Source organism: Buteo buteo, chromosome 16, assembly GCF_964188355.1.
Source record: "Buteo buteo chromosome 16, bButBut1.hap1.1, whole genome shotgun sequence".
Lineage (NCBI taxonomy): Eukaryota > Metazoa > Chordata > Aves > Accipitriformes > Accipitridae > Buteo > Buteo buteo.
Window position 1 is genome coordinate 16,486,359 of NC_134186.1, and position 23,754 is coordinate 16,510,112.

The following is a 23,754-nucleotide window of genomic DNA, read 5'->3' on the forward strand; positions in this document are numbered from 1 at the left end:
AGGCAAGAATACATAGAAATAAATGTTGCTTTGTCCTAAAACTTCCAAAATCTTGCTTAGCAGTTCTCATATTTTTGTCTACCGTACAAGTAAGTTATATGAATAGCCTTTCAGTTTTGTATAAAACCTGCACTGTTTCAGTGTTGGCAGCTGTAGGGAATCTATACTATTTGTGTGCATTCTGTGAAAAAACTATTAGGAGCATAGTAACTGTATTCATTAAAATGTAAACTTCCAGCATAAATATTTCAGAAGTGCCAGCAATTGAGTGTTTGTTAACCATGGAATTAACCTGTCAGTATCTGCTCTGCCACAAATAAGTCTATGTCCATATAATATCTGTGCAACTTTTCCAGGACAATAAGAAAAGAGACTGAAATATTAGAACTGACACAGAGTATTGCTGGCTACAGATAATATTTATACAACTTTTCCATTTGTTGATGTATGAAAAATCTTGGTAAAAGAATAGCTTCCACCCACGTTTACCGCAGCTGTAATCGTTTTATTCATCTAAAAGACACCAAAAAGCTATTTTCTGCATTTATTATCCCCTGGAAAAAAAAAAAAAATCTCCTCTCTATTCAAGTGTTTAGATAGCTCCTTATAAACAATACAAGAGATCTGAATACTTTTTCCTCTTCCTGTGTACACTGTGTTAATTTTTAAACTTTTTTATTGGTGCAGCTTTCAATAAGAGTTTACAGTACCTGAAGTGGTGTATATAATTACATGTGCCTTCTGTTTTTCTTTTTTTTCTTTTTTTTTAAATATAAGTTTGTCAAATGTAACTTTGTCGGTGCAGTTCTGTGCATTTATTACATCTGGCCAGAAGATAATATGCATAATAGGATTTAAAGTATGGTAAGGTGCCAATATTATGCCAAGCTTATATCAGAAGATTAGTAAATTTAAGACATCCAGACAGCAAGGGATTTTTCATAATTTTGTCAAATCTATAAGGTTTTGATAATTTTTTCATGCTACATAGCAAGGTATTAATATCTATTAGCAGCAGTGTATAAACCAAATCCTCATAAAACTATCAAAGAAGCATGTATCCCTAGGCAATGTGTCAAGCTTTTAACAGTAAAAGTATGTTTGTAGACCTTACTTAACCATAATACTGTGTGTGGTATTACAAAGCTATAGAATTATTCACAGATTAATGCTCATATTATAAAAAATGAAAGTCTGTTTTGCAGCATGAGGCTGAGATTTTGAGGAGTAACTATTGATTTTAAATGCACCTATTTAATAGAGATTTACGTATGTTTGGTCTGCAGCAATATCTGAAAGTTAAGGTTCTTTTAAGGTGTCTCAGGTTGTGCTTCCCGATATATGTGCTGGCTGATGTAAATGCAGATCAGTTTATTTAATTAACTTATTTAAAATTTGTTTATTATGGCAAGAAGGGATGTTGAAATGTGTATGTGTAAAGCTAAACGTGCTTTACTTGAGCACTCACTAATGTTTTGTGTTAATAGGATCTCGCTGGAAGTCCATGTCAAATCAAGAGAAACAACCTTATTATGAAGAGCAGGCACGGCTAAGTAAAATCCACCTAGAAAAGTATCCTAATTACAAATACAAACCTCGACCAAAACGTACCTGCATTGTTGATGGAAAGAAATTGCGTATTGGTGAATACAAACAACTGATGAGGTCTCGAAGACAGGAGATGAGGCAGTTTTTTACTGTAGGGTGAGTACTACTGTTGTAATTGTTTTCAAAGACAGAGCATGCTGTTTGAAAACAAATAGAGTCCTCTGTTTAAGTCACTGACTAATGTCATTTAGAAGGTAAGGATTTGAACCTATAAAACCTTATTTAAAACATAAGACATATCACGGAATATGGAGCTATCAGCTTGCCACTGAATGCTGATTATGAGACGGATTGGGGAATTCTTTAAAGTCAAAAGAAGGTGTTTCCCATTAGCATTAAAGGTTTGAATCGTGTCTTTTGTGAGTTATTAGTAAGCTAGTCCATTCTGGGTTAGTAATGACTAGGATCATTTCCTAAATTAAGAGAAGAACAAAGAGAAAAACACAAAAGGTTATTCCCTTGTAGAAAAAGGAGTCAGGAGGGGGAGAAGGGAAAAGGGATGGAAGTAATAGCAGTTATGTTAGGAACACACATGAATGAATGATATCATAGCATGAGGCTATTAGGAATTTTGTTATATATAGAACTCTGGAAAAAATATTTTTTAAAAATAAATGTTTTAGGAGGAGTCTTTCAAGTACTGCATAGATGGGGTAGATTTACAACTCGGAATCTGTGGCTCAGAAAGATCCCAGCACAGTTTTAAAAACATTGTGTTTTTTCACAGTATTTCCTCTAGTCTTCAGCAGAGAAAGCAGCACTATGAAAGATCTACAGGCTAAAGATAACAAAAGTCCAGTGAAACAACTGCACCATAACTGATTTTTCTCTCCTGTTTTTTTTTTTATGACTTAATCTGTGATGCTCAGTGCTCTAACACAATGTTTCTGGTGGTTTACAAAGAGTCTAAAAGCTATCTCCAGTGCCAGCCTTTCCAAATTCACAATGTTCTGCTTATTTCTCTAATCACAATAGTCTCCTTTTGTTGGGTACTTCACTACCACATAATTGACCTTGACGTCGATTATGTGCCCTCATTTTTGGCTTGGGATGCAGAACTCCTGTTGCAGTCAATTATTTTGTGGTACAGCCTGCAACAATGTGGGCTCTTTCTTCAATCAGTAAATAGAAGTGGTTTTGATATCTTGAAATAGCCTTCCAGTCTATAGTTTTGACATTGTTTTTTCTTCTTCACTCTAAGGGAAATTGTTTACTAATAGGCTTCCATCAAAATTGTACATAGACCCCTACATAGAAATCTGAATTTATACAGCACATCACAAATTATATTCAGATTGAGGGAATGAAACTCTAGCTTATGTCTTCCAAAGCAGATTGACAGACCAAATCACATCTAGTCAAGAAATGCAAAAGAAATGCCAGAACACCAGTCTGAACAATTTGAGAATTGTTTGTTAATTCAAAACAGTATTAAGCAGTAGCATTTTACACATTGGAAGTGGTGGCTAAATATGGGGCTGAATATGAAGGACAGATCTAAGAATCTTCTAAAAGTGCCTACTTAAAGAATAATATTGTGATTTAAAAAAAAAAAAGTAATGAAAACTGTTCAAAATTAAACTGCTGGTGCAACCTAAATGTATCATCTTTCTGATGTATCAAACAGTATGATCACAAAGACCATAAGAATGTCATCATTTTCTTGAAAGGATTGGTTCTAATTCGTATTTATACTAAGTCCACTCCACCATCCTCTATCCATGTTGAAGTTTTAAAGTAAGAGTAAATTACCTTTACGCACTTATATAATGATGCAGTGGACTTTACCAGCATCAATGACTTTTAGTTATGCAAGTGATGAAAAAGGGGGTACGAAGTCTAATGGATGCATTCAATAAAGGTGAAATGAGATCCATGTTGCAGTTCAATATGAATATAAACTTTGATACTGAGGAAACACAGGCTGTGATTTTAAAAAATTATTTCACACTTTTCTGTGACTTCCCACTGTTGCCCCAAATTCCCTTTTCCCTAAAGAAAAAATTAAAACAAAATTCTTGGAAGAGACCAAGCCAAAAAGGTGAAAAAAACCAGACCAGGACAGCTTTTTTGAACTGAAACATAAAACATGGCATCATTTATCTCAGCAGAATGGTTTACTGAGTAATAAAAAGCAACATGTCATCAAAATCAGATTATAATTAAGTGAAACATAGTAATTGACCCCATCAACTTCTTAAACTTATTTTTCCTCGTGTTTAATGTAAATATCACATAAAGCATCAACTGGAACAGTTTTCCTAACTGACCTCATATACCCATCTTTTTTCCACTGTTTTGATGGAACAAACAGCATAAACCATCCTTCAAAACTGTAAACATGAGAGTTGAGATGCAGTTTCCTTTTCAGAATGAAATAGGAGACAAATGTGGTTTTTAGGATTGAATATACTCTATGTTTACAGTAAATATTTCAGTGTAAGATAGAGAACAAAAGTACAAAGTAGATTCCAGTGAAATATGCCAAGTGCTTCATACTGCTTGAAGTTCTGCTGTTTTTTCTTTTTTCTTTTTTTTTTTTTTTTTTAAAGAACATACCAATTAAGTTGGGAATGGCAAAAAATTATCATCACAGAATAAAAGGATAAATAGGAGATGTGTGAAGAGATAGACCTTCAAAACAGGTGGCTAAAGGAAAGTATAAATAGCAAGAAAAAACTATATTCTTTCATATTTGTGTTTGGTATTCTCTTACACCAAATGTATATTTATGGCTTAAGCAATCCAATAAGGGCTAGTTCCCATCAGATCCCCTTGGGTGAGCCATTGGCTAGCATAGAATAATCCTGCTGCATGTACAACTAAAACACTTCCCACCACAAATATAGAAGGTTTTACACTGCTTGAACTTTTAAGATGCAAAAAAAGCTCATACTGCTTATTACTTCAGGGAGCCACATTATTCGATAAACATTGGCAAGATGCACAAAAGTTGTTTAGAGAATCTCAATATACAAACTAGCCGGGCTTTAAAATAAAATAGAGAAATAAACTAATGAATGGCAAGGTTCTGTTCTGATTTTTGAAGAAAAGGTTCCAAAGAATTGGATGAGAGTGAAGATTTCTTGGAAGAAATTGGGCAGGAAATTCATGTTTTGAGATCAATGTTATATATGTGATAGACCAGCACAAAAATCTAGGAACTAGCAAGTATTTTAAAGAACAGAGTGGAACTTAAAATATGTGTAGGCCTTCTATTGCATCCCTACAAGAATGAATTTTGTTCCAAATGAGGCAGATAATATATAGAAAGAATTCACCTTTAATACAGAGTATATTAAAATGTGCTGGTTTTAATCTAGTGGAAGCTGAATCTGAAGCCAACTATGGCTTTAAAATAGTTGAGTTATTTTTAATAATAAAATTATTAATGGGAAGTTGTGAATGATAACTTCAGCATAAGTTAATCCCTGAACAGACTTCAAGTGATTTACAATTTATCTTCAATAGTACTTTTTTTGTAATGCAGAAATAAATGTGAACTAACAAATGGATCATATATAAACCATACATCAGATATTTTAAGTTAAGAGTTTGTCTTTTGTTGCCTTGTCTTACAAAAATAATTCAATTCTCAGTCATTTTTACAGTCTAATATACTCTAAATACAAGTATATGATATATACACATTTCTCTGCAAAATTAGGTAAGCAGTGACTTTTTTGTGTGTTTTACCAGTGTAAAATGTTTAGAATAAAGCCTTTATAGTGTTTATAACTACTGTACACACATAGTCTGAATGTTGCTAGACTACGGCTTTGAATAAGGCTGTAATATTATACTCCTGTAGCTTGAACTTAAAGTAAGTACACAATGGGTGCTTTTGTGAGATTTACTGTTATTTCATTCCTTATGGGAATGTAAGCTTCAAGGGTGTGTAGCGTATAAGCATTTTCCTTAATGCAATCGATTTTGCTTCAGTCATCTAAAGAGCTGTCAGAAAATAATTGGGAAGGGATCAGAAAACAATGGTAATTTGCCAATTTAAATGTTTAGCTACTTTTGCAAAAGTCAAAATTGGAACATTCTCCAGGAAAATCCTAAGAATATTAATGCTGCAAACTTGTGAGCAGGTCAACTGGTCTAAGAATTTTCATGTTACCTCCTTTTTTATATTTACCTAACTATTTTGGGCCAAATCTTTAGCCCCAAACTGGACAGATGTTAGTGATGCTGGCAGAGCAGGGGGGCAAGCGACCTGTAGTAACTGGCCACATAAGGATTTCTTTGGCAGAGGAGATGGTGGAGATGGGAGTGGTTTGAAGCCAGGGTATGTAGCCATGCATCACTGTTCCTCATGGATCTGAAGAGATAGGAAGATTAATGTTGGGTTCTGGAAATTTTAACCAGGCAGAAAACTTCCTTGCTTTAACCGTGTGCAACTGAGCTGAATTGTAACCTGTAGCTTGCAGTAAAGTATGTTTTTATCTCCTCACTCCAAGGTCCTATGATAGGCAAAACTCTAGCTAGATACAAGGATTAAACATGTGGAATTTAATGTTATTAAAAACACCATTAACATGAATGCCTTTAAGAACTACGAATAAAAGAAAACATAATGGCCACAGTCATAGGTTAAACTCCCAACTCTTCCTTTCAGGGAGAGTGGTTAGAATTCAAATAAATGCTCTGATTTCTTCCCCCCTCCCTATCCTATAAAATTTAATTACTTAGAAAATGATAACACTCATCTCCAGTATCATATGCCATCCATATAGTTTGTGATATCTTAAAATAAGGCTTTCTGGGATGTAATGCATCAACTTGAGCAGAATTTACAGTGACAACCTGATCAGCTCTAAATAACAACAGGGCTCAAGTGAGAGGTAGGTGTCTAGTTACTGGGGGTGTGTGGGTGCCCATGTTTAAGTGCTAGCAAATTTTTACTAGCAAATGTGTAGCAATTTGAGACACTTCCCCTTTAGGTGGTACAGTTACCACATGTTTACAGTTCCATGGCGAGATATAGGTAATTTAAAGCTCACAGTTATTGCTCAGCAGCAGGCATACACACCACGTCTGATAATGTTTAACATGTAAAGAACTGCGTTTATGAATGACAAATTCAGTAAGCCGTTAACTTTCCTGTTACACCAATCAAGTTCTTTACCAGTAAGATTAATTCTGTAGTTTGCCACATATTCTCAAGTAAAAGGTATCTCTGTAAATTCTGCTTCATTATGCTTAGATGACCTGCTCCCTTTATAGTTTGAAATGGGTGGCACTTGGACAAATATACCCTGTCCCATTGAAATGTGGATATGCAAAAGAGTTTTGCTGACTTGATAAGCATTTGAAAGAATATATGAATATCTTAACTTAGCCTGTCCTTTAGGGCTTAACACTGACAACCATCATTTTATCGAGACACCTCGCAGCTCTGTCCTAAACAGATTTTTTTTTTCCTTCTTGCTGCTTATAAAAAGGAAATTTGCTTCTAAAAAAATGCAAACTTTTGGGGGGGGAGGGGGGGTTATGGGTGGATATTAGGGTTCTGATCCCCAGTGTCATCTATAACACAAGAGCAGCTTGCACTCAATCATTCTTTGAGTATATTCTACAATTTTTATTGTAAGAGTAGTAAAAACAACTTTTCTCAAAACATCTTTTGGCATTAATATTGTAGTGTTCTTCCATGAACAATTGGGGATGCTTTGTTTTGTGAGTGTATTTATTCTAAGAAGTATCGGAAAAAGATTAGTACCAGCAGTTGTTAGATGGGCAGGTTAGAGAGAATTAAGTGTGTATGGCCTGGTGACAACTATGTAGAATTTTGCTGTGACCATGTGTGGGGTTTTTTTGCCTTTGCTTTGTGAAACAGTCATTAATGTGAACATTTTCTGTGTCTAAAATTTGTGGAGGAGATGCATGTGGGTTTTTAGCAGTAATAGTTTATACTCCTGACAACATGCAATCCTAAAACAGAAATGTTCCCATGTGAGGTAGGTGTTCAATTTTATGGATAAAGTATTGAAAGATGTTTGCAGAAAATCACTTGCAAGCAAATACATTGGCTGAAAATTGTTTTCACAGAACATTTATCAGACCATTTTAAAAGTGAAAATTTAGTGAAAAATCCCTAGCTGTTTGTAAATCATCTGCAAATCATCATTTGCAAACAGGAGTATAATGACTGTGTCAAATGAATTACTGCGATGTTTTTGCTCGTTGCTAGCCAGGTGTACCATACTTATACAACAGATGTTTGAATTTCTCAAGCTGTGCAGAGGCTTTAAGAGTCAGGCTAGCAGTACCAGCAATGACAGTACTAGATGCTATTTTAATATTATCTTACACAGAGTGTTCATGACTTGACTGTCTGTATTGGTTCCCAAACTTGAAGGACTTTGGTTTCCCAGTAACTCTGTAATGTGATATTTATCAACATTAGAGTTTGATCAATGAACTATAAAGACCCAACATTTAGGGACTTGTAAATAAGCTTTACATTATTTTGTGTATTGATTTAGCCAATGATTAAGGATTTGAGAGACTGGTTTATGGAATGTCCTTTTGAATTTTAGCATACAATGACACAGTGGTCAAGAAGTTATAGATTCTTTGGATTATTCAAACACATCTGACACTGTTTCTCCTGCTAATATTACATAATAGTTCTCTAATATTTGGTCAATATTGGTCTAAAGAAGGTTGGGAATACATTGAATTATATGATTCTTCAAATAGATTATGCAAATAGGCACGTGTGTTCAATAACTAGTCAATACTAAAATAGCATCTTCCAGGGCATTTAGGTATTTCTGGTACTGGAGTATATTCATTCAGTGTTACATCTAAATTACGATGGAGATTCTCTTCCTTCAGACAAGTTACATCCCTCCTTCTTCTCATAACTTTACTAAAGGTAATGATCCAGAAATAATATGAGAATATTTGTATGAGTATTTTAGTATAGAAATTATGTTATTAGTTAATGAATCCAAGTCTAAGAAGTAGATTTAAATAATTTGTAGCCAGTAAGGGCTTGACCATGGAATGGGTTCGGCAACCTGGCCTTTACTCAGCAAAGCATTTGAATATACGTACATCACTGTAAGAAAAGACATTGCATCACTTATTACAACTATACACATGCTTACAGTTAAAGCTTGTGTTGAATTTCTTGACTGGCAGTGATATAAGCCTATTTTAGTTGAAGTGTGGTATTGCTCCAGTATGCTTAAAATCACACACACATGAAAAAGACAACGTTACATAGTGCAAAGTTAGATATCAGAAGGTGAGATGTGTCAGAAGTAGAGGTAGCGCACCCTTAATTGAGTCTTCCCATGTATTTGCATTGTCAAAATAGATCAGGTCTGACACTGGGTCCTCAGGAGGAAGTTTGAATTCCTGTAGACTGTCAGTTACCATAGAAAAAAGAACATTTGTTCTTTTTTTCTTAAAGTACTTTGCTTCAAAAACTCAGTCTTACATATTAAATCCTGAAGAACAAATGGCATTCTGATCATGGATTTAAATAAAAATCAAAAACCAGAAATAAAATATCAAAAGTATTTCTAAGTGACGTAGGAGTCTACCTAGCACTTAAATAGTAAATTACATACTTACAGTTAGACAATGTTACTTAGTCACCTGTCTGCCATTTTTGGCACTTACAGGTAACCAAGGTCCTCTCATTAACAGAAGCTCTTGTCAGGAGTTTGGAGGATTTAGATTTTAGAGACATTATGTCTACAGTAGCAGTTAGGCATCACACAGGTGCCTGAAGCCTTTTGATAATCTGTCCAAGTGCTGGTTTGCAGTATGGTTTAAATAAACACATAAAATACACAAAAGAATCAATGTCTGGTAGTTACTAAATGGTTTACTGTCCATTTGTCCGTGGGGGGAGCTAAGATGAACCAATACCGTATGGGCCCAGACTGTGAACCCCAGAGGAATGCATGCAGCCTTTCTAGGAAACCACCCACTTTTCTTTCATTTGGACTTGTGGAAGGTCTTCCCTCCTCTGAACACAGGAAATCACGTTCCCCTCTTGTTTTTCCTTCCAGACAACAGCCTCAAATTCCAATCACCACAGGAACGGGGGTTGTCTATCCTGGTGCTATTACCATGGCGACTACCACACCATCACCTCAGATGACATCAGATTGTTCCAGCACCTCTGCCAGCCCTGAGCCCAGCATCCCCGTCATTCAGAGCACTTATGGTATGAAGACGGACAGCGGAAGCCTTGCTGGAAATGAAATGATAAATGGAGAGGATGAAATAGAAATGTACGAGGACTATGAGGATGATCCCAAATCAGACTATAGTAGTGAAAATGAAGCCCATGAGGCAGTCAGTGCCAACTGAGGAGTGTTCACAGAATTAAAGAACTCAGACTCATTTGGGTTTTTTTGGGGTTTTTTTGAACAAAAGTTCTTAAAGAGCCTGCATGCATGTGTGGCTCCTACAGTTACATCAGCAGAATGGTCTTAAATGTTTCTTAATGTGTGAGACAGATTGTTTCCCTAATTTTTCATGAACTTGGTTTTTTTGTTTTTGGTTGTTTTTTTTTTTAATTTAGATGAAGACATATATTAAATATCAGACATCAGGACTTGAAAACTTATATGAATCAATAGCTGTCTTACAAGTCTTACCTTTTGTCTTTTTCCGTTTGGATGCTGATAAAGGTTTAAGTTACTGGTTTAGATGGGGGTTATACATTCTCACTCAGGTATGCTGTGCCAGCCTACAGGTTGTGAATGTGTTTTTATTCTGGATTATTTTAGAAAACAAAAACTGCAGATTTCATATTGTGAAACAGAACAAGTCCGCAAGTGTGCACATCTGTGCATCATAGCTCGTCTTTAAAAAATAGTCTCTGAATTCCATTTTTTTCCATATGTATAGTTGAACTTCTGATGTGCCAAACTTTTCATAACTTTTGAATCTTAACATTTAAAAAAAAAAAAAGTCTTAAAGGAGACACTGTAAAGTCTTAGACAATCCTTTGCCATCTTAAAAAAATTATATATAAAACCTAATTTTTTCCAGAATATAGTAAAGTACTCAGGAATCTGGAAACAGGATATTCTTAAGTAGTGAACATGGTTGCCATAGTGCATGTGCCCAATTGCTTTTGCCTCTTGATGTGCCATTAGTGTGAGATTTTAAGTAAGCACAAAAGAGCGATCACCAGCTATGGACAGGCCTGTCTTAGCAGTGTGAGGCCACCTCTTATTACATTCTCTATCCCTTTGCTTTTAACCCTTGCATTCACTCTTAACACATTTTCTCTTAAATAATTTATTCATTCCAGAATGTCAAGGGTCCAAATACTTAATATTTATTTTTAAAAGTACTGTTGGTGGCATTACACTTACAATTCCTTATTGATATTTTAAAGAGCCCCTTCTTTCTCCTCCCCTAAATTACACAGCTATATGATAATAAAAGTGCACCTGCTACTAATGTGAACATGACATTTATGAATGAGAAATTCAGTTGTTCCTGTAACACTGTATGTTCAAGGAGCACTTGGAAACACTCTGCTACATGCAAAATATAGTAAGTACTTTTATATGTACATACAGTACAATTATTCCTAAAAAAAATTGTTTATAGTTACAAACCTCTGTACTTAGACAGTAAAGGCAGATGTAAAATCCAAACTGCATGTAGAGTCCACCATGATAAATTTTTAGGGCCTGTAGAATCCTGCAGTGAATCATGGCTCTGTACATTATGTTCCTGTTGTCACCTGAAGGAACTGTTTGCTACCTTAAGTATTTATGCAGTGATTTATATGTGGGACTCCTAGTGAGGGAGGGAAGGCCACACAAATATCTGACTTGCAAAGCTGGGAAAATGGTGCATCAAAAATATTTATTGAATATTAGTCATGTGGGAATGTGAGCCAGATCTTGATGAATGCTTGTCAAGTGCTTTGGGATATTTGGATGTAAGGTGCTATAGAAACGAAAATTTTTATTTGTATTACTACTAGAAACAATGCAATTGCTAGAGAAAATTCTTGGAAATATACGAGAGAGAGATATTCAAAGATTGCGAATTTATTAAATTGCAGAGACAGAGAAGAAATTGCCTTTATTTTTTTCCCTCACACTCCACTCCTGTTCACAAATACATCACTGTATATATATATGCAGATCCAATGGGCCTGATGAATACATGTGCTGCAGCTCAACTCCCTCAGCTTTTATTCTGAATTGGGTATGTTCAGCACATTGGTGATAAATTCAGACTCAGGCTGAGAGGTATGAGTGGGCCTAGAGCAGCTCCTCTTGAAGTCTGTGGGAATCTTCCCACAGAGCTGTAAGGGCTTTGTTTAGGGCCCAGACAATGAAAGAAGTATAGTGTTAATGCTGGCTATCCTTGTGCTATCATCCTATCTTGCAGAAATTCATGTGAGGTGCAATGACAAGAGGCTGTACTGGGAGCAGTCATTTTCCTCATAGCCCCACGAATACCTGTTTGAGCAGAGATAGCCATTGTTGCCACTGTAGGAATCACATTTAAATGTGCGAGAACAACCCCCAAGACAAAGAAGATTGTTCAATTTACAGGACAATTTACAAAGATAATGTCATAGAAACACAATGGTCAAATTTCTCTGACCATTTTGTAATTTGGAACAAAATGCTATATTTTTACTATTTATTTAAATGTGTTCTGAGTCCATGTCTAATAAGCAATAAACTGGTCTAGCCAAGACTTTAAAGGCATATGCTGTGTCGTTAGCTGGTGAGCGCCCTCTTTAAGCTGGCTAAGGTACTGATAGAAAGTGGTTTTTGTTCTTATAATTGCTTGGGAATTTGAACTGGTTTTAATACATTCAGCTCAGATTGGGGGGAGGATACCATTATTTCCTAAAAAAAATGGCTATTTATTAATGTCTTACATAATTCTCCAGTTAGAAGTATCTCTCCCTCCCCCCATGTCACTTTTTCTCTCTTGCTCTCTATTTTTTCTGGTTTTGTTGCATAGGTAGAGTGCTGTATTGCTAGCATTGTATTTTATGTAATTTTTTTTTTTTTTTTTGCACAAAGGCAAACATTTAGATTAGTTGGTTAATTTTTAAAAATTTTATGACCATGCCAAAATAATATTCTGCAGGCTTGTGGAGAACAAAGGACTGTTCTTTAGGACTGAAACTTGATTTTGCTTGTAGTACAAAAAAACACACACTCACAGATGTTGTTTCATAAGTGTTATAAGCACTGGATATAAATGGTATTTTTTATCACTTCTGACTAATGTGAAACTGTTGTACGAAAACTACATGAACAAAAGTCATCTGTTTCGACTCGTGTGGGCCTGCCTCACAGTTGCCGGATTTGAGTCATTTTTATGTCTTGTTATTTCATTTATTTATGCAAAATACATGTATGTATGAACACTTTGTTTTAGCTCCAGCCCTGCCTCAATGCTGACGCTCTGTATGTTAAAGCCACATTCTTGAAAATGACTGGCTGTTCAGGAATTGCCAGCTGGTAAAAATTGCATTTATTGGCTGGTGGAGTGGGAGGAACATATTTGAATCTGAATTGTGCATATGAGCATTTTATTCTATTTATTAGCCGACATTGGCTCTAAAATGTCAGTAGAAAACAAGGAAGGACAATCATAAGGATAAAAAACCCAACGTTTTTACTTTATTAATCGGAGCTCAAAACAAAGTTTTTGATGAATTTACCATCTCATTTTAGAATTTTTTTAAATTGTGTAAATATAACATAGGAAATAGAATTTTATTTTTTGTTCATGGATACTTAGTGAAGTATAAGTTATGTATTTACTTTTGTTCTATATCAGTGTATGTTGGTCCATATTAAATGCTGACAAGTCACTGTACCTCATGTAGATGCTGAATTTACACCCGCAGTGTGAGCGCAGTATTGTGGACCTGTAGCTGGGACAGCAAGATGCCTCACTTGTGCTCTCACTGATTTTTATTAGCATATTCCACAAACACAGAATACTTTCTTCTTTTTTAGAAAGTTGATACGTTAAACACACCAAATTTCTGACACATTTGATAAGAAACACAGCTAGTCTTCTGAATCCAAGTAAAACTAATGAGATATTTTACTTCTTAACAAGAATGGCATTTGGAATTCAAAAGCATATCCCTGGAAAGATTATCATGACTAAGCTGGCCCTTGCAATGCAGTCAAGACTTAAAAATATCAAACCTTTATTTTCTACATTCATTAAATCATGTCATTGTCATATTAGGCTATAATACCAGGGGAAATTGTTCACATAATACACAAAGAGGACTTGTGGAATTGCTTTTTAAACATTGTGTTTGAGCCCTGCTTAGTAACTCTGGCTGAAAAAAACAACTCCATTCAGGTAATACACAAATATAGAAATACTATTTTCTCTGTGAACAGACAGATTATTTAATTAACAGATACAATATATTTTCTTTTTGGAAAATTATAAAATACTTATTTTCAAGAGAAGAACACTCCCGAAACAGTCTGATACCAGCTAGAATAGTTCACTTCATATTTCATAAAAATGGAAGATAGAAGTCTTAACGGAAACAGAACTGCTTTCCAGGGTTCAGGTTTACATGGAGAGATGACTCTGATGACATGGCCCAATTCTGGTCTGCCTCTATGTTTGGGCATCACTGTTTAGTTTGCGAAACCGCCTGCTGAGAATACATGGGATTGCAATGTGCTTCCCAATCAGTCTACTCAGGTGCAGCATGAGGCAGGGGGAGGGCAAAAGATGGGATTGCTCCGCGTGGGAATGCAAGACAAACAGCAGCATTAGTCACCATAAATATACCCTGTGCAAAGTGTACAGCAGTCAGCTGTGGGCAGTTCCTGCTTTGAGTACAAACACAACCACCTCCCAAGGCAATCTAAAACACAGTCCCCTCTCTGGGTTGGCTTCCTGGTTTTGTTTTTTGGTCATATCAAAGGCATGGCATTTCAAAATCATCTCCTAGCAAAACATACTACAAGATTAACACCTCCATCCTCCCCCAGCAAAACACTTATCTACCTGCTTAAAATTAAGCATGTTAGTACTTCCCTGGTGGTCATGAGGACCAGTAAAGCGTTGGCATTAAGCGAGGCAAACTTTGCTGAGCCAGGGCCACAGTGTGAACAACTGCACTGGAGATGCAGCCAGCAGAATGTATGATAGAGTTCTTCATGTTTTTATGAGAAGTTAATGAATGGGCTTGGACCCTTGGTGTTTTGCATGCTTTTCTAAGATTCAAGTTGGCACTTAAGCATGTTCTTTTAAAAGAATAATACTATATGACCTCATTTGATCTTTTACAAAACACTCACTCTTTTTCCTTTAAAAAAACTTCCCCAAACCTTTTTTTTTGTATAACCCATTAATATCTGTGATTTTTCTCAGATCAAACTAGATTTTTGATATATTGTAATGTCCTGCTACAGAAGGAAAAAAAAATGTATATGCAAATATATTTCATTTTAATCCATCATCCTTTTTTAACTACCAAATTTGTTGGAAATGGTGACAAAGAAGTATTCTGAGATTTCACACACTGGGTAAAAAGGGGGTGGGGTGGGGTGAACTGGGCTAAAGGAAAACTTATCAAATTGGTATTTATGGCAATATGAAAGCTATAAAGCAACTTAGTGACATGGCTTGCTTTGTAATTTCCGCTTTCTAAAAACCACAAGTGAGGTCCTTGGTGCTCTTGGAGTATGGGGAATGTGCAAATATTTAACTGTTTGTATGCTGCACATTGCAGACCTGCTAGTGTGCATTCTCCGTTTGTCTTCCTTTGTCATTTGTGTTTTGCTTTCTAGAAAGCAATGTTTTTTTTCTTGTACCCTTCTTCAGCTTGTAGCAAACTAGAATGCTTAGCATTTATGTTCATTCATTATTGTATTTCCCATGTAAAAATTTTTTTATTACATTAAGACAAGCTTATAAGCTGTTACTACATAACTTATCTTACTGTAACTCTTATTTCCTGACATTGTAATTTGTTTGTGATGTATATTGTGAGATTGTACTCTATGTTAATTTAATCAGCACAATTCACTGACATGCTGGACTGACATGCTAGCTGCTGTTTCAAATTGTAAAGTTTGTGTAGAGCTGTTGGGACAACTGAGACCCTCTTGTCAAGGTACTATGCTTTGATTCCTATAGCAACACTGTGGGTGCAGCTCTTAACGGCGAGGGCTGCTTGTTGGACACCCACTGGCTAACTTAATGGGCAGGTTTTCTTTGTAGAAATTCTATATACAATGCAGGTACCTACCTGGGCCCATGGCCGGTAATTATTTGGGCGTTTAGAGGAAAAACTAGTGTCTATTGCTGCTTTGAATATGTTTTAAAGTCTGAAAATGTAAATAGTTTATCAAAAAAATCTTGTACAGTCCAGTGTAAAGTTTTTAAATGAACTTAAAGGTTGCCATCACATCTCACACTCTCCTCTTGATACAGTAAAAAAAAAAAAAGAAAGAAAAAAGTTTGCTAAGGATACCAATTTAAAAAAAAAATCTGTTCTCAATTTAAAAAAGAGAATAGTTATTCTTAGCTCTGCTTCATTGCATAAACAGACTTCTTGGATTTTGTTGTGCAGTATTGACGTGAGGTAAATTAAATATTAAATAATCTTTCAGTGGTACTTTTAAGAGTCTTCTCCTCCTCTGCCTCAGTTATTAATGGAAAAGACAAAATTGAAAGACACTGTCCATATACAGTATGTTCTGGTGTATGTTGGCACCTTACCTACATGTTTTGGGTGGGGGGGATTTTTTTAATTTTTTTTTTTTTTTTTTTTTTTTGCACAAGGTGCTTTCCTGATATGTTAAACATGTCATCCTTGGGTGATACAGTATATGCCATGATAGGGGTTTAGACCCCTCAGGGGAGTGTCTATAAGACTGCCTATTTATGCTCATTTACCTCAAGACTGTCCTCTCTACCCTTAATCTATTCACCATCACTCCATCTTTTGTACTGCTGTTGACACTTACAAATTAAAGATAAATTTTGTTTTATGAGATGTGTGTGTGACTTCTTCTATGCATTCCTTATTATTCCTTTGGAGTTAGCATTAAAGATTGACCATGATGGTCAATCATGCACAGGCAAATGCAAAAAAACTAGGCCTGTTCAGCTGGGCTCCTTTAGATTTAGTGACTGAATGTTCCAGCTCTTAGGTTTTCCCCATGCCTTTCCATTCCACAAAGGCACTTATCAGCCTCTGAAATCCATTAACACCATATGCTGTAAAAGACTTGCATGATAACCAACCTAATTTGATAATATTCACTGAGTACTGTCAATTTTGTAAGCAGGAAGTGCTGTTGGTAGCAACATAATCTCAGAAGGATTTTTATTGAGTAGAAATGAGACAAAATGATTCTCATGTTTCTTCTTTCTTTGCCTTCCCCTCTGCTGCATATAACATTAAACAAACTAACCAAAGTTGACAACAAAAAAACCTATAGTTGCCATATTGCCATGTCTGTAAACTGCTGCCATTTGTGTATCATGATTGGCTTTTGACTTAGTAATTAGTCATGGTTCTCACAGCAAAATAAATTATGTTTAAGTGTACTGTATTGTAACAAAAATGTAACAGAACATTTTGATTGTGTATTACATTAGATTTCAGCCTAGTTTCAGTTATTGCACAAGCCACCCTCCTTACTCCCCTAGAGAGAGCATCGTACATGAAATTATTAAAAATGACATACTGCATTATGAATCTATGTGAATAAATACTTCAGGGTCAAAACTGGATGTAATGCAGTTGCTGACCAACATGTTATAATGGATAAATACATAAATATTGACTTTGCAATTTAAGCTTTGGTTTCTGGTAAGCAATCAACTAGTTACTCAGTCAAACTGCAACACTGAAGTGGTCTTGAGGAGAAGGCAGTAAAAAACTTGTATTTCTGCTACTGAATCTACAACAGTTTGACAAAATGTGGCAATGGCCATACCATAACTTTGAAAAACAGAATTAGGCACTAGAACACAGTCAGTCCATCTTAAGCTACTAAGGTCAAAGGCACCTGGAGATGAAGCACCATGTCACTGGGCCTGAATTTTACTTTTGCATGATACATCTGATTTGGGGCCCAATGCTCTGCTGCTGTACTTTCATATTGCTCCACTTGGGTCAACTTCTGCTGTCCAAATTTTAGCTTTTTCTCTGTTTTCCCTACATGCATCCCTTACCACATGATTTGTCTCCTTTTCTTGCTGGAATCTGCAGCTGTGAATAATGATCAGTAAGCTGGGAAACACTGAGGTGTCAGTTGGGTTGGTACATAGGTACAATGAAAAGCAAGCTGAAGAATGACATACAAAAAGTCATTGCTTCCTGCAGCAGTAAGAAACAAAATGTTTATCTGACCGCTCTAGATGTCAATCTGAAAAAAAAAAAAATGCACAAATTACCATGCAGGACAGACAGTGTGCTGTCTCCACACATACATCAATCTTCTGGAGAAGGTAGTGTGTTGGAGGCTGCAGAGCAGCACGCGTGTGGTTCCTGGTGCCAAGGAGGAGTAGCGTGCGCCGGACAGATGGGTGACTGTGCACAGGCACCATCCAGTTTCCTTCCCTGGAGGACAGCACCTCTGACCAACTCAGTTGTGCTGGCTTTCCTGCGCTAGCCTTGTTGTCACTCTAAATGGCCACCTTAGCCTTCAGAAATTCTACTAAGACAACCTGTGCATCAGGTCCCTGCAAGGGAAAGATAGCACAGTGCTGGATGAGTAATAAATAAGCAAGCCACTTAGGCCTCCTAAGTTACTGTCATTATTCCAGTCATCACAGGAAGGATCTACCGCACTGGAAGCCAAGCTACTTCTCTGGCACCAAATAAGTGACAGAGCACAACCAAGATGACAATTAAGGTGCTCCTGCTGCCCGGGTCCATTCTCTTTCCCTCGGACAGGTTTCTCCCTCCAGCTGAGCACTGAAATGCAGCCTCAGAACACAAACTCTGTTCACCAGCTGCAGGTTCCTTGGGAGCCCTTAGGACTCACCACAGTGAGGGATTTTCAGGATTACGAGGTTTGGTGCTATGGTCTGTCTCCCCACTGGTTACTTGCACTGGGATTTTCCTGTCACAATTAACTGCTACCACAGTAGCCCAACAGCAGCCACTCGCACAGGATGGGAGAGGGGGAGGAAGAGGAGAAAAATAGTAGTTGATTTATTCCTTTAATATATGGTTTACAATAGAAAATATGAGCTCCAGGTTTTGTCTCTGAGCAGTTAATGACCAGCTGGGTTAAGGGCCTTCAAATACTGCCATTGGTCATTAACTGCCAGGAAGTATCCTTCTTGTCATCTATTATTGCTTAATTGTATCAAGACCCACTACAGTGGAGGACTGCTAAATCTGCAGATTAATTGGAATCTGACCCTTAGTAGTTCTAATAATATCAAGGCCGTTGCAGGTTAGCATTGGGTTCTTGACATGACAGTCCATAACAAATTTCTTCAGAGCTGTTCTGCTTTATATTAATGCCTATTGGATGATTGACACAGTAAAACATAATTGCCCTGTAGAAATCACTGTGGTCAGCTGTATTAAGAACTACTTAGGGACACTTTAATTTACGTTGACACCACAGACTTTAAAAGCTTCTATACTTGTATTAAAACCCACTTAGAGGTCTGGTTGCTGTTGTAGCTCATCAGCAAAGGATCACTTGGTAAGAAAAAAAGGTAATTATTAATAATTCTCCTGAAATAATCAAATTACAAAAGAAATGCATATTGATTATTTGGGTATTTTTTTGCCACTCTTCTGGTTAATTAGCTAATAGCAGGATGTGTGAAGAAACCAACTAATCACTTTAAATGAGGTTTCAAAAATGGGATGTAAGCTCAAAACCTGTAAACGTGAAGTACAAAACCTCCTGACTCTTGCCTTACTTCCACAACATCCAGCTTTAATTTTATCAATGAGGTACCTCACACTTCAGACACATGACTAAGCTCCTTTTTAAGCCAGGCCACACAGGGTTATATTTGGAAATCAGGAAATATACATATTGTGCTACAATCCACAGCCATGCAGTGGGACCCTCGCCTGCAAGACACTACAGTCAGCAAGTGGAAAGTTATCTCTGCCACTAAGACCCCATAACGGCCAAGAGTGTCTTTATAGCTGCTGTATGTTCACAACTAATTAGTCACAAATAACCTACAAAACTGAAAATACAGTAACTGTCCTACCGGGTTAGATTACTAGTTCACCTAGCCCGGTAGTTTTATGTTCAAGAGTGGCAATAGGTGACTGTAGCTAATGAGAGCATCTGAGCCTGGCCTGCCTCTGCAGCTCCTTCTCATATTCCTCAGCACCTACAGTCATCGTGTTGGGCTGCTAATGGGTACAGCCCTTTCCTAGTGGAACACTGTGTAGTATTTTGGTTGACAAAGTGATTGGGGGCAAATTAGCAGTTAAGTTTGCAGCCTGATCTTTCAAGGAAGGGCCTTGATAAGGAGTTTTATAACAGTCCTATTTACTCTTTTTAATGGAAGAAAATCAGAGAATCAAAACAGTCAGTCTATGTACAACTGAATTGCCAAGTCCATCATATGATCCAAAATATTTAGGATGCTAAACTTCTCCCATTTTTTGCAGGATCTGGTTAAAACTTGACAGACTTAATTCAGAAAATCTGGAGATCATCGATTTTAATGGTCAAATTACTCAATCACAATGAAATATCTTTTATTCAAACATCAGGAAATCCACACTTGATGCAAGACTTAGTTAATTCCACTGGAATAGCTGCAGCTACTGGAAAACCAAAGGGTAAGTGCTGGAGAGGGAAAAAGAAATCCCTCAGAACCCACCCACCCAAAAAGAAATGGAAGTCTTTTGCCACACATTGAGAGATCATGCAGGAAAAAGGGCTTTTGGAAAAACCTTTAGGTACAACCTACCTATTTCAAGAAGTGTGACTGTAAAGACTAGCAAGCTCTTTTAGTTTTGACAACTGTAAGATGGGTTGAAAGAAAAAGTGGGGGATGGTCGGTGTATATGATCTTATCTGCACAGTGTCTCCTGTGGACAGGGCCTGCAAAATCCCCCTAAACATCGCTTTGATTTTTTATGACTCCAACTGCGGAAGGGAAGCACTAGATACCCTAGCGCTTTAGGTTATTTTAAGGAAAAAGGGGCTTATTTCAAGGAAAACGCGTAAGTACGAATACTTCTATTGTGCTATTTCACTGAGCTGCAGTAATCTGTACTAAGAATGGCATCGCCTCGCTTCTCCCACGCATACACGTATTCACGTGTAATAGTTTATGAAAGATTAGTGCCTCCTTTATCGTATGGTAAACTGTTTAATGATAACTTGCTGTATTTGCGATTTATCAGTTATTTAAGGTGGACCTCCAAAATTACAAAGTTATGAGCAGACTGATGTAACAGCCCCTCCTGCGGTCAGTGGGGAAGCTGGTCACAGCGGGCAGCGAGGTGCAGCCGCCTCGTACCGCCCACCGGCCCTCGCCGCCTGGTTCGTGGTCCAGCACGGGGCAGCACGTCTCCTTCCGAGATGCCGCCCGGTGTTCCGCAAACCCATCCCCACGGTCCTTCTGGCCTGGCACACCTAAACACACGTGGCCACCCCACTCCGGAGCTCGCTGGAGCACAGGACGCGGCACGCACCTGCCTGGGCCTCGCTGAGGAGAGCAGAGCCCGGGCCTCGCTGAGGAGAGCCTGGGCCTCGCTGAGGAGAGCCCGGGCCTCGCTGAGGAGAGCCTGGGCCTCGCTGAGGAGAGCAGAGCCCGGGCCTCGCTGAGGAGAGCCCGGGCCTCGCTGAGGAGAGCCTGGGCCTCGCTGAGGAGAGCAGAGCCCGGGCCTCGCTGAGGAGAGCAGAGCCCGGGCCTCGCTGAGGAGAGCCTGGGCCTCGCTGAGGAGAGCAGAGCCCGGGCCTTGCTGAGGAGAGCAGAGCCTGGGCCTCGCTGAGGAGAGCCCGCCCCGCCGCCCGCGCCCGACCACCCGCGCGCCTCAGGGCCACCGCGACGCTCGCGGCCGCCGCCCCCCCCCCCCGTTCCCAACGGTCCCGCGCGCGCAGCTGGGCTTGAGGGCGGCGGGCAGCGTCCCGGCCTCTCCCCCCAACCCGCTCCCACTGGACCTCCGGCTCCCGCCCGGGGCTCTTCCCTCAGGGCGTCCCTGCTGGCCTGCCGCCCCTCCCCGGCCTCCTGCAGGGCAGCGGCTGCGGGGGAAGGCGGGGGGCAAATACCCCGCCCTCTCCCCGCTTCGGGCACCCTCCCAGCATCTCCAGCGCTCCTGGAACGGGTCGAGCGCCGGGCGTTTTTGGGTCTGAGGGGAAGCAGGTAGCCGTTAAAGCATTTACTCCGTCGCATCCGCCGTGGGTGCTGGTGCTGGGCGGCTGGAGCTGTGGGCAGCCTCCTGGGAAGAGGTCGGGGAGGGTTTGTGTTACTGGGAAGGGGTGCGAGGAGCACAGGGACTCTCTGGGTGCTGCTAGAAGCAGAACTGCCTTCAGAAACGCCTCGGAGTGGGTACAGGAAAGCTTAGTTTTTGTTCCTTGTGTAATTCAGTAGTCACAAGGTGCAAACAGTCAAAAACAATTGATGCCTTAGCTTACAGCTTTAAATTTTGACCCAGACTCCGTTTTTTCCTGCTACAGTCTTTGTTGCTGAGGAATTTGTCTTAACTGTATCAGCCCACCTCCAGTGAGACCCAGAGACCATCGATGATGCAGGCTGAGCAGGATCACTGCAGGTCTGTCCCTTAAGGAAGGCTCCAGCCACCACGCAGGTGATTCTTGTTGGACTGTGAGCTGATGCTGAGGGCCAAGTGGACGAAGTGCCCCCAGCTGGCCTGAATTTCTGCTCTCATGGGACAAACCTGGCCTGGGTGAAGAGAGGTCAGAGTTACCTGAGAATGTGAGGGTTGGTTATTTGTACCTTTCTTTCTGCCTTTCTCACAGTAGAAGAAGTGAATGTCAGAGGATGGAGCATGTTCTTGTGTTTTCTTCAGTGTTCTCTGAAGTTTAGTGGGGAAAAAAACAAAGGGAAAGGAGAGCTCTAGTGTAACTGAGCAACCTTGGTAGGCACCCTACCAAACAGGGTGTTTGGAAGGCACTAAGGCTGCGATGAAGAATGTGGAAGAGCTCACTAGCACTGTCTTTTGATAATTTGTGCAATGAGAGCAAGAGTGGAGTTAAAAAAATATATTGTTTGGTCAACACCTCATGGTATAAAGGACAGTGAATGATTTTAAATTATCTGGTTGCTCTTTTTTTCAGATAATAGGTTGCTTCTCTGAAGTTCTGAGTATGTCCTGCTCCCACTCATGTCACAGGGAGCGGACAGTTGGTTCAGCGATTAGCAGTAAGTGCACAGTATTTTTCCAGATACAATCTTAGGATTCACATTAGATGTTATGTGCCTCAGACAATGATTCATAAAGCTACCTTCCTTGACTTAATCCCTCCCTAAAAATCCTGAGACTGATCACGCTTAAAGACAGTACACACTTCTTTTACAATGTTTTGATTCTTATACTGCAAGCAGTTTGTGATTGAATTGCAAACTAAATAGATCAGACAGTATGCATTCTTAAGATGCCTGTAAGAATTGCAGATTGTGAAGGACTTCAAATTGGTTCCGTTATTTATTCATTTTTAAGGGGATGAAATAGTGGATTTCCACAACAATAAGACCATGCATAGAAACAGTCTGCATTCCCTTATTCCCCAAACTTCAAAGACAATGAAGTTCTGAAATGAACCTAAAGCACTCTGAAATAACGAGAAGAAAAATCATGTTCTTTTTCTCTTTTGAAAATGTTATTCCCATGTGAAGGATAAAAGTAAGTATTAAATAGCTCGCATAGAGAAATACAAAATTTGCTACCTTTTCTTAAAGCTTTGTGCAAAACATGCGTCTCAGCTATATTTGGAATCTTATAGTAATCACTAAAGCATCTTAAAATTCTGAAATTTTCTGTCTTGATACTTGCTTATCTTTTCTCACACACTTGCTTTCAACGTCTGAACACTTAAAATTCAGGCATCATAGATCATGCTTTCCATCTCTCCTCATTTACCTCCGACAGCTTAACCTGCAATTTATTGCAAGGATTGCACCTATAAGTAAAACAGGATCAGACCTTAATTTGATCTG

The 23,754-nt window shown here is 38.4% G+C and overlaps 1 protein-coding gene across 8 annotated transcripts in view; it reads left to right on the top strand.

Annotated features, from left to right (window-relative positions):
* SOX6 (SRY-box transcription factor 6) overlaps positions 1-16,240 on the top strand; it is a 381,731-nt gene extending 365,491 nt beyond the window's left edge. For all 8 annotated transcript variants that reach the window (XM_075048005.1, XM_075048010.1, XM_075048011.1 and 5 more), the window contains 2 exons: positions 1,488-1,704; positions 9,645-16,240. In XM_075048005.1, the coding sequence (XP_074904106.1) occupies positions 1,488-1,704; positions 9,645-9,948 (521 nt within the window). In that variant the 3' untranslated portion in view covers positions 9,949-16,240. The remainder of the gene's footprint in view (positions 1-1,487; positions 1,705-9,644) is intronic.
* The last annotated feature ends 7,514 nt before the right edge of the window (positions 16,241-23,754 follow it).